At 48.3% G+C, this 12,246-nt stretch overlaps 1 protein-coding gene across 1 annotated transcript in view; it reads right to left on the reverse strand.

Annotated features, from left to right (window-relative positions):
* The window catches only part of ADAM12 (ADAM metallopeptidase domain 12), a 414,517-nt gene that overhangs the window by 151,361 nt on the left and 250,910 nt on the right, over positions 1–12,246 (reverse strand). Inside the window, exon 4 of the mRNA XM_055424409.2 lies at positions 6,154–6,232. Within this exon, the coding sequence (XP_055280384.2) occupies positions 6,154–6,232 (79 nt within the window). The remainder of the gene's footprint in view (positions 1–6,153; positions 6,233–12,246) is intronic.

The following is a 12,246-nucleotide window of genomic DNA, read 5'->3' on the forward strand; positions in this document are numbered from 1 at the left end:
ATGAGAAATGTATATAACAAATGGAGCCCTTCTGGGTAATGTTCAGGTGCAGAAGCTCAGATCTTTTTCCTTCTCCCCATCTCCATGCCCCAGGCCTCAGCAGTCATCTCTTCCTACCCTGGCTCTGGGCTCATCCACGAGAGCCAGCTGCCTGACCTTGCTGAATCTCTGCTCCTGCCCTTCTGATGACCTTCACACTGCAGCCAGTGGCGTCTTCCAAAGCCTATCCCTGGTTATGACAACCCCTGGGTTGACACCTTTTAACAGCTTCCTCATCTTCCTCTATGACAAACAGACTGTCCCCTTAGCCTTAAAGTCCTACCTATTGTGGCCCCTGTCAAATTACAGGCAATTCCCCACCTCCAGGTAAAACTTGGCATCAGCCAGGAATGTCCTTCCCTTCCCCATCCCCTGGGTCATGCTTCCTCAACCTTCAGATCTTGGTTGACATGGCCCTTCTTCCAAGAAGCCTTCCATGATTCCTTAGACTAGATCAAGCCCCTTAGCCTGTCCTTCGGTGCACTCGGCACAGATTTTATTAATTCAGTCTGTGATTCTTAGAATTCTGTCAGTCTCCACCCTCTAGCCCCATGTGGGTTCTCTTGTCTGTTTTTATTCTCTGTGGCAGTCATGGGGCCTGGCGCTGGGAAGGTGCTTTGTTAACATGCACAGAACAGAAGGATGTGTTTAGACCAAAGTGCTGACAACATGTAGGAGACTTTCTGGAGGCCCATTCTGGCCTTCCCCAGAGCTGACTTTTGGGGTGTAAACAGCATAAATGTCACGTGCATTGTCTCCCACAGGCTTTATTAAAAGAGATAATGTAGAACACAGTCTTTCCTTAGATGTGGCCAGCAAAGGTTTGAGCCACAGATATTTTGTCCTGTCTGAACGACAGAGAGAGAAAAGACAAGGGATCGATTCCAAAATTAAATCAGCCACTAGTCTGTCAGTCAACCAGCTTATACGGATTGTTGAGAGATTAAATTTAAGAAAGATGCTAGCCAAAAAGTGGTCCTTATTTTATATATAATTTTAAATTTAGTGAAATTTACTGTGTGCTGACTTGGGGGGAAAGTAGGGTGAGTCAGCACATTTCTTCTTGTTTCCCAGCCTGATTCAATAGAAACAAAACCCCCAAAGCTGCATCCTTGTCTCTCCCCCTGCCCCTATGAAAGACAATAGGAGGCTATGAGCTCCCTGAAAGGGTTTCTGCTGGAAGGACAGGCTGTCGAAGGCTGCGGGTTTTCTTTAAGTAAATGAAACAGTTCACTCATCTTTACAGCAACGTGGCTGACAGCTCAGAACTGTACTCCAAGGAGTGGGGGAAGGTGGCTGTTGGACAAAGGGAAAAGTCATTGTTTTTGTAATTATAAAACCAACATATGCTTATTGTTTCTGGAGGTTTGGACATGCCATTTCACCCAGCCTCCAGCTGCTTCTCCCATTGTATACAGAGTCCAATGCAGATCAAAATACACTATGAATTTGTGTATGTGTGTGTGCATGTGTGTGTGTGTGTGTGTGTGTGTGTATGCTTGGTCGTGTTCAACTCTTTGTGACCCCATGGACTGTAGCTCATCAGGCACCTCTGTCCATGGGATTCTCTAGGCAAGAATACTGGAGTGGTTGCCATTTCCTTCTCCAGAGGCTCTTCCTGACCAAGCGATTGAATCCGCATCTCTTGAGTCTCTTGCATTGGAAGGCGGATTCTTTACCACTTGTGTGCCACGCTATGAGGTTACCTACCTCTGAAAGAGTGGTTTCTGGTACATTCCATCAAAGGACACAACTTAGGTCAGGGAAGAAGCGAGCCTTCCTTCTATCTCTAAGCCTCATCTCCCCTCATCTCCCTCCCTTGTTCTTGCTAGCCAAGCCTGGGGGGACCCAACTTGGGGAGACTGGGGCCTCAGAAGACCATGGCTTGGAATATTCCTCAGAGGGATGGGCCAGGCTTACCCACCCTTAGCTGAGGGAAGACAGTAAGGCTGGCCTCCTGGCCATTCCAAGGCAGGGACCCTACCCCTGCCCCAGTCAGCAGGGACCAGAGGTTGCCAGGGCCTGCCTACTGCTGCCCTCCTTGCCCTGAGAAGATGCTTCCATGGGGAGAAGTGAGGGATTAAGTGCAGGGGGAGGTGTTTGCCTGTCTGCACAGTGACCTCGTGAAAAGATGAGGGGGAGAAAGGAACTCCGTCTCCACACCCATTGCACACAACAGCCATAACAAAGAGAAAACTGTCGAGTCTCCACCAGACAGACATTGTCTCCACTGTCCCCATTCCAGCACCTTTCCAGGGTGCTTTCTGAGATGCCTGGATCTACAGTCAGCAGCAAGCCAACTTCCATACACCCCGGCAGCGGATGGACCCTTGTTTATCAAGTCCCCTATTTCTTCTCTCTTATCACATTTTTCCCTAAAAGAGATAAAAAAACCAGAAATGCCTGAGAATAGGGAATGAGTCAGGGAGCTGGAGATACAAAACAAGAAACTATGAAAATTACCTTGGAAGCATATCTTACAGCCAGAGGATGGTCTGTATTCAACCAGCACTTCCACCATCATCTACCAGCGAGATTTGGAGGACTCCAGCCTATTGTCAACTATTTCTAGAATCTCTTTTTTTCCTGCTTCGAATTGGAACAACAATTTACTCTGTAAGGAAAGCCTTTCTGCTAACTCTAAAAGCATATTTTAAATGACATCGTCTTAGGAGACAAAAAGAGAGAGAGAAACAAAAAGAAAGTCAGGTGAATGCATGCCTGTGCATGCTCCATTGCTCAGCTGTGTCCGACTCTTTGTGACCCCATGGACCGTAGCCACAATGGTCCTCTGTCCCTGGGGTTTTCCAGGCAAGAATACCAGAGCAGGTTGCCATTTGCCCCTCCCAAGGGGAGTCAGCGCACCAGCAGTTACTTATATCTGAGATGGGCCTCCCTCTTCTGTGGTCCCCATCCTTGTCTTGGATTCCAGGCTCACACACCTGTCTCCCCACTGAACACCTTCACTTGACTGTCCCACCACAAACTCAACAGGGACAAACCTGTATTCACTGTGCCCTCTGCCTTCTAAAACCAACAGCTGCTCCTTCAGGATGCCACTGAGAAACCAATTACCTGTCTTAAGCAGGAGGGAGGGCATTGCTGGGGCATCTTTAGTTTTCTTTATTTTTCCCCTTGTGTTTTCACTCTGGAATTTTTACTGGACCTATTCTGTTCTCTTTAAAATAGTTCAGACTTTTCTCCAACTTTTCTATCATCTCGCATTCCTAAAAGTGCTAATTCTCTCCTTTCCCTTGTCACTTTCACGGGATTTTGCTAATTGTGTGTTCCGTCATTTTGACTTTGGGTTATCTTTAATAATATTTTTCTTCCTTTTTGTTTTTGACATGGGAACCTTATGTAATCTGGCTGTAGAAATATCCCTTGGTTCGGTTCAGGCACTCAGTTGTGTCCAGCTCTTTACGACCCCATGGACTGCAGCATGCCAGGCCTCCCTGTCCATCACCAACTCCCACAGCTTGCTCAAACTCATGTCCGTTGAGTCGGTGATGCCATCCAACCATCTCATCCTCTATCGTCCCCTTCTCCTCCCTCCTTCAATCTTTCCCAGTATCAGGGTCTTTTCCAATGAGTCAGTTCTTCGCATCAGATGGCCAAAGTATTGGAGTTTCAGCTTCAGCATCAGTCCTTCAAATGAATATTCAGGACTGATCTCCTCCAGAATGGACTGGTTGGATCTTCTTGCAGTCTAAGGGACTCTCAAGAGTCTTCTCCAACACCACAGTTCAAAAGTATCAATTCTTTGACAGTCAGCTTTCTTTATAGTCCAACTCTCACATCCATACACGACTACTGGAAAAACCATAGCCTTGACTAGATGGACTTTTGTCGGCAAAGTAATGTCTCTGCTTTTTAATATGCTGTCTAGGTTGGTCACAGAAATATCCCTAGAGAACTGTTTTCAGTTGGCTTCAGCTTGGCCCCAGGGGATTCAGCACTGCTAACTTGGGACCACTTTTGAGGTCAGTACACTGAATGGGAGTCCCATCCTTATGCTGGCTTTAGAAATTTGGACAGCAGTCCACCCTGTTCCAAATGTCCACTTTATGAGGCCTGCTGGGCTTTCACTTTCTCTATTTTTTATGAAATCATTGTTCACTCCAGGATACCTGGAGACAATTCTCTCTGTTGCCCCTTCTCTGACTGGGGTTTTCCTTGTCCTTTTTTTTTTTTCACAGAGGAAGAACTTCTCTGGGGACCTAACTTTTGTGGGATTCTCAGTGCTTCTCTGATGGCTCAGTGGCTAAAGAATCCACTTGCAATGTGGGAGACAGGGGAGATGCGGGTTTGATCCCTGGGTTGGGAAGATTCCCTGGAGGAGGAAATGGCAACTCCTTCCAGTATTCTTGCCTGGAAAAGAGCCATGGACAGAGAAGCCTGGTGGGCTACAGTCCACGGGGTCGCGAAGAGTTGGACACGACTGAGGGACTGACACTTTCACCTTCAATCGCAGATGCCCACCTCTCTTGTTCCAGCCCCCAAGCACTGAAGCATCGGGTCTCCTCTCTAAGTCCTGAATAGCCCACTGGGGTCCCATGACCTCAGTTCACCAGCCCAGTGCTCTGAGCTCACATCCCTGCTTTGTTTCTTTTTCACTTCTTTTATTTCTTTTAACTTTTTATTTTTCACTCGAGTATAGCTGATTAACAATATTGTGATAGTTTCAGATGGACAGCAAAGGGATTTAACCATACATACACCTGTATCCAATTTCCCCCAATCTCCCCTCATTCCCAGAGATTTATCTGACTCTCTCAAGCTTGCTCAGGCATGAATAAAAATTCTTATATGCTTATTTTTTAACCCAAGATTTTCAGGTGCTTTCTTTGGGCATCAGTTCACTCTGTATGCTCCTGGAAATCTGAAGGTAACAGTTTGGAAGTGCCAAACACATTGTAAAAGTGTTGGCATAGTGAGGAGAAGGGAGAGTTTGCTGTCTACGATGTAAAGTGTGTGTGTTAGTCACTCAGTCGTGTCTGACTCTGTGACCCTATGGACTGTAGCCCGCCAGGTTCCTCTGTCCATGAGATTCTCCAGGCAAGGATACTGGAGTGGGTTGCCATGTCCTCCTCCAGGGGATCGTCTCGATCCAGGGATAGAACCCAAGTCATCCAAGCCACCAGTTCAGTTCAGTTCAGTCGCTCAGTCGTGTCCGACTCTTTGCGACTCCATGAACTGCAACACGCCAGGCCTCCCCGTCCATCACCAACTCCTGGAGTTCACTCAAACTCATGTCCATCGAGTCGGTGATGCCATCCAACCATCTCATCCTCTGTCATCCCCTTCTCTTCCTGCCCTCAATCTTTCCCAGCATCAGGGTCTTTTCAAATGAGTCAGCTCTTCCCGTCAGGTGGCCAAAGTATTGGAGTTTCAGCTTCAACATCAGTCCTTCCAATGAACACTCAGGACTGAGCCACAAAGGGAGCCCTAAAATTATTCTTTTTAAAACAAACACCCATAGCTCTTTAAAACACGTAACTATCAGTCTTCAGAGGCAATCACTAACTCTCTTTAATGCCCATACTCACACCTGGGGCTGAGCACAATAGACATTTGTTACAGGAATAAACAAAATTAACACCCTAAGTTACACAGAAAACTTCAGATATCAGAAAAGCTAAGAGCCGATAAATGTCGCGTACCAGTAACAACCAAGATACAGCATCATAGCGATACGGTGGCTACATTTGGGACAGGTTAAGCAGAGTCAGTTTTCCTTTGAATTTCTTTAAGGGTCTTGCAAGTTTAATGCTGCCAAGTTCAGCCTGGGGATGACAGCTTTCTGAATCAACTCTCTTTGGGCTCGGTTTCCAGGAAGGATTTGCCTGGCTGCACAGCCCATCGTTATTAGCAGGTGGATTCAATGTCAGCCTGCAGTAAAGCGGTACCTTCAAGGACTGACCTGTCACATACCTGGCCAAAATCAAGTTTTTCTGGAGTTACAATGGCATGGCCAAACAGTAAGCGATGCCCAAGCTCTTCTGGGGTCTAATGGAAGGATCTGGGCATGTAACTTAGCTCAGGATAAAACAGCTACGGAGTTTAAGCACAGATCTGATTGCATCGTATCATGGCAGTCCAAGAAGGACTTACTGTGTAATTTCGGATGAGAGAGATGTCCGTGCCATCCTGCAGATAGTGGGTTTCCGTGAAATTGCTGGCGATGAGACCTCTGTGGAAAAAAAAAAACCACATAAACGTGAGTGTAGATTCTCATTGACATGTTGCTCGTATCTAGGCTGGACGGCAGCAAGGGTCCAACTCCCTCCTCACTGCACAGATGACCTCGTGAGGCTCCCTTGGGCCTTCAACCTATTCGAGTTATCCCGAGGAGAGCCAGAAGGAGACTCAGCATGCGCTCTGAACAGCAGCCCCTATGGTACATGTGGTGTCCGCCTCACCCCTCCCATCTCAGTCCCCCAACACAGGCAGGCGTGTGTACACACGCACACACGCACACAAGTGCACACACACATGCAGCACTCTTTTATGAACAGCACATGTAGATTTTTGTGTGTGATGAAAATTCTTAGGATTTACTCTCTTAACAACTTACGCATAGAATATACAGCAGTAGTCATTATAGCTGGCAGAAACTCAGAAGAGGCCTTCTGTAAGTCACATGGCTCTGCTATCTAGAATCAGCAGCTAAGATCCCCATCGGAAACATAATTCTGGATCCACAATATTGGCCCACTAATTCTCCCACAGGTGAGGGAGCCAGCTGTCAATATTAAAATGTCAAAGAAGTGTTTCAAACAATGATGAAATGTTGGAAAGAGTGCTGTAGGCAGGGGTGGGGAAATGACCTTGGTCATACTGAAATACTGAATTTCTAGGATGAATTGGTAGAAGAGCAAAAACCTCTAACTAAAATGGCCCGCGAACTACTACACCTTCACTGGCAGCAAAGCCTGAGTGTGCTTAGGTTTTAAACTACTCTGTGCTTTCTTCTGTCATATGTGCGTTCTGTCCTTCTCAACATCACTGCAACAAGTATTTCCTGTGCCTACTATGTGCTGGGTACACTGCCCGCTGAGGTGACAGCGGAACACAGTACAGGGAGGGGAGGGCTGTCACAGAGGCGGGAACAGAGTCTTCCTGGCTGAACCGATGCACAGCAGGTGGAGCGCAGGGAAAAGGGAAGGCTTTGCAGAGACAGTGGAGGAGTCTGCAGGCAGAACTGAGCTGGGAGGAGAAGGGGGTTCCAGCCAGAGGACGGCAAGGCCAGGAGACCCGAGGGTCTGGAATCTGGGTAGTCAGGTTTGTGGAGGCTCTAAACATCTCTTCATTTTATCAGTCTGGGCAGTAATGAGTTGTAGTTGTGAGGTTGTTATGTCATGTCCACCTCTAATTGCAGTTGGTGATGGACAGGGAAGCCATAGTCCATGGGGTCGCCAAGAGTCTGAGCGACTGAACTGAACTGAGGCTTCCCTATCCTTCACTGTCTCCCAGAGTAAACTCATGTCCATTGAGTCAGTGATGCCATCCAACCATCTCATCCTCTGTCGTCCCCTTCTCCTTTTGCCTTCTCATGAGTGGAGAGAGTTTTAAACACTGGACTCTGCAGGAGGTGAGGACACAGTGATGATGCTGTCCGACTCCCCTGTCCAGGAAATGCATGTCACACTGCTCAGTTCTTCCGGGGTCACTCCACCCCGAGCCCCATGATGAACCTGGGACCAAAGCGAACCCATCTCTAGTCTTGCCCGCAGCCTGCCTGGAGCTGGGGAATCTGGAGAAGCAGACTTTCCTCTTTGCTCTCAGTTCAGTTCAGTTCAGTCGCTCAGTCGTGTCCAACTCTCCGCGACCCCATGAATCACAGCACGCCAGGCCTCCCTGTCCATCACCAACTCGCGGAGCTCACTCAAACTCATGTCCACAGAGTCAGTGATGCCATCCAGCCATCTCATTCTCTGTCATCCCCTTCTCCTCCCACCCCCAGCCTTTCCCAGCATCAGAGTCTTTTCCAGTGAGTCAACTCGTCACATGAGGTGGCCAAAGTATTGCAGTTTCAACTTTAGCATCAGTCCTTCCAATGAACACCCAGGATTGATCTCCTTTAGAATGGACTGGTTGGATCTCCTTGCAGTACAAGGGACTCTCAAGAGTCTTCTCCAACACCACAGTTCAAAAGCATCAATTCTTTGGCGATTAGCTTTCTTCACAGTCCAACTCTCACATCCATACATGACCATGGGAAAAACCATAGCCTTAACTAGACGCACCTTGGTTGGCAAAGTAATGTCTCTGCTTTTTAATATACTATCAAGGTTGGTCATAACTTTCCTTCCAAGGAGTAAGCGTCTTTTAATTTCATGGCTGCAATCAGCATCTGCAGCAACCTTGGAGCCCAAAAAAATAAAGTCTGACACTGTTTCCACTGTTTTTCCATCTATTTCCCATGAAGTGATGGGACCAGATGCCATGATCTTCGTTTTCTGAATGTTGAGCTTCAAGCCAACCTTTTCACTCTCCTCTTTCACTTTCATCAAGAGGCTTTTGAGTTCCTCTTCACTTTCTGCCATAAGGGTGGTGTCATCTGCATATCTGAGGTTATTGAAATTTCTCCCGGCAATCTTGATTCCAGCTTGTGCTTCTTCCAGCCCAGCGTTCCTCATGATGTACTCTGCGTATAAGTTAAATAAGCAAGGTGACAATATACAGCCTTGACGTACTCCTTTTCCTATTTGGAACCAGTCTGTTGTTCCATGTCCAGTTCTGACTGTTGCTTCCTGACCTGCATACAGGTTTCTCAAGAGGCAGGTCAGGTGGTCTGGTGTTCCCATCTCTTTCAGAATGTTCCACAGTTTATTGTGATCCACACAGTCAAAGGATTTGGCAGAGTCAATGAAGCAGAAATAGATGTTTTTCTGGAATTCTCTTGCTTTCTCCATGATCCAGTGGATGTTGGCAATTTGATCTCTGGTTCCTCTGCCTTTTCTAAAACCTGCTTGAACATCTGGGAGTTCATGGTTCACATACTGCTGAAGCCTGGCTTGGAGAATTTTGAGCATGACTTTACTAGCGTGTGAGATGAGTGCAACTGTGGGGTAGTTTGAGCATTCTTTGGCATTGCCTTTCTTTGGGATTGGAATGAAGACTGACATTTTCCAGTCCTGTGGCCACTGCTGAGTTTTCCAAATTTGCTGGCATATCGAGTGCAGCACTTTCACAGCATCATCTTTGAAGATTTGAAATAGCTCAACTGGAATTCCATCACCTCCACCAGCTTTGTTTGTAGTTATGCTTTGCTCTCAGAGTTTCACACACATGCACTCAAGGCTTCCTCCAGCCTGCACCCTGGGTGCAGGAGGACACAGTCCTGGCAACATCCAGCCGTCACCAGCTGTGGCACAGGATAAAGAGGGGAGTCTTCCAGGTGCCTTGAGGGTCCACTTGGCCTCTCCTTCTCCTCAATCAACCCCTGTTTTTTGCTTCAGCTGGTTCCGGTTGGGCTTTACAACCAAAGTTCTGATCAATATTGTTGTTGTTGTTTAGTAGCTAACTCATATCCGACTCTTTTGTGACCCCATGGACTGTAGCCCACGAGGCTTCTCTGTCCACAGGATTTTCCAGGCAAGAATACAGGGTGGGTTGCCATTTCCTTCTCCAGGGGATCTTCCCGACCCAGATTGAACCCGTCTCTCCTACATTGGAGCCACCAGGGAGGCCTGCCCTGATCAATATGGGAGAAATCAAAGCTGCGGTGCTGCAAACATAACAGATGAGCAAGAGTCCCCTTACAAAGTCAGATCTCTTCAGACTCTCTCCAGCCAAGTCCAGAATTGAGAACCCTCTCCGACTTTTACGCGAGTTTCGATCTCTTTAGGACGTGCCTGGTTTAAATCAGTCAGACCTTCACAGCGGGTCGGAGTTATGCTCTACTTAACAGTGAGCCTTCGAGAAGAACGTGCTCAGAATAGAAAACGCCAACGGTGTGTCACACTCACTGACAAAGCTCGTGCATGCTCCGCACCCTTACTCATCCCTCTGCTCAGGAGGAGATCAGCCTCGGTGGAGGAGCCTAACCTCCCTTCTGGCTTCTGGTCTCAAATCTGCATCTTCTCAGCATCCTCCTCTGAGCTGTCACAGGACCCCCGGGGTGGGCTCGCTGCCTGCAGCCCCGCCTGGAGGGTCAGGAGCAGAGAAAGGAGAGGGGCAGGGGAGGTGCTGGGAGTCTGGACAAGGAGCTGGTGGCCTTCCTTCATGTGGCCAGAGTTCCAGGGATGGGTGGGAGGCTGGTGACCTTGATGGGGCAGCTGGGGGTTGGGGGGGGGCGTGGGCCGAGGGGACGGTGACAGGGGAGGTCACAGAAACTTTCCTGAGGGTAGTTCTAAAGGGAAGCAGAGAGAGGAGGGATCATCTAAAGGGACAGGATGCAGAAACGTGGGCAGAGAGGGCAGGTGGCCGGTGCCCAGAGCACAGTTATCAGTGAGGACAGAGCCTTCGCCCGTGAGAGACGGGACCCGTATCAGCCTAGAGGCCTTGGTGATGGAGGGGGCTGGTCAGCTTCAAGATGGCAGAGAAAGGAGAAAAAGAAAATTTTAATATACCGAAAACTATATTATTGTGACTTACATGCGTCACTGTTCAATAATCACTTTGCAGTATGCCTCTCTCATTCATAATTGAGCAATTCTGTTTCTAACAATGCTGGATGGCCTCTCTATGCACAAGGGCTTCCCAGGTGGCTCAGTGGTAAAGAATCCACCTGGGACGTAGAAGAGGTTCAGTCCCTAAGTTGGGAAGATCCCCTGGAGAAGGAAATGGCAACCCACTCCAGTATTCTTGCCTGGAATATCTCATGGATGGAGGAGCCTGGTGGGCTACAGTCCTTGGGGTTGCAAAGAGTCGGACACGACTGAGCAACTTCACTTTCTAATGCTAAGAAGAATGATACAAAGAGGAGAAATTTGTAGTGCAAAGAGAGAACTTCATGGCTTTCCAACTGAAAGATGGGTGTCCAAGGAGATCATTCCCTTCGTGGGTGAGAAATACAGAAAATCTGTCCAGAAAGCCGGGGATTGGAGAAAATGAGTTTCAGGTCAACTACAGTCAACCAACTGGTGGATAAGAAGAACACGGGGGTTTAACAATGCGGCTTTAAATGAGGCTTTAAAATGCGACTCAGTCCTGTAACACAAAGATGCATGAGTATTTCTGCCTAAAGACTTACTAGTTTTCATTGTACCCAAATGCCACTTAAACAGAAACACAAGAACCATCACATTTTGAGTCTAGCAGGTTCCTCGGTCCTCTCCTGTGTCTCCTTGTATTGACAGAGGGGGAAATGGGAACGGTCTGAGCATGTCCCCCTATAGCTAAGACACTGAGGGACATACCCCTTTTTGAGTAGAGTCTGAAAGGGGAACACGGGCTTGCAGCTCAGACACACCGACACCACTGTGAATATCGCATCTTCCCTGGTGCAGCCCAGGGAGAATAGAGGCTCGGACTCTTTTGCAGCAACCCGGGCATGGAGAGCTCAGAAAACCCAGAGCTTTCTCCAGCCTCAGTTCCCATAAGAGACAAGGCCATGAGATGGGAGAGAAGCCAGATGGCCTGGCCTCCGAGGTTGAGGCTCATCCTCTGGGCCTGGGAATTGGGGGTCTGTGACCCACGTGCTGTGTATCAGAACCCACCTCTCTCTGCTCTGATATCGTCCCAGTGCCAGGTCCAGCCCGCAGCCCCCAGGTTGTGAAGTGCCCAGGGCAGTGACAGGGTCCTGGTCCCACTTGGGGGGGTTCACACCACTGCCCTGTGGGGAACCCTTGAGTGGCTCCCCACCCCCCTGGGATGCAATCCCAAAGCTTTCCATGGCCTCCCAGCCACTCACAACCTCACCTTCCCAGTGCATCATGCCTGTCTTCCCTGTGGCTCATTCTCCCCCAGCCAGCATGCCTTCTGCCTCCTTCTAGAACATTCCATACCCTCTCCCACTTAGGGCCCTAGCGTTTTCTCTGCCATGCACCTGGAACATTCTCCACCTGGCTCTTCATGGGGCTGACTGCTTTCTGTCCTACAGGTATGAGTTTAACCATCTTTGCAGATGGCCCTTTCCAGATCATCTTATCTAGAGGAGGCTCCACCATCCATGTTCCCCAATCACAGAACTCCTTCACTTTCCTATCTTGTTGGTTCATATGTTTATTTATTTGCCTATATTCCCTCAAGAATTTTAGC

Source organism: Moschus berezovskii, chromosome 12, assembly GCF_049115385.1.
Source record: "Moschus berezovskii isolate FMDL1 chromosome 12, NW_MosBer_1.0, whole genome shotgun sequence".
Lineage (NCBI taxonomy): Eukaryota > Metazoa > Chordata > Mammalia > Artiodactyla > Moschidae > Moschus > Moschus berezovskii.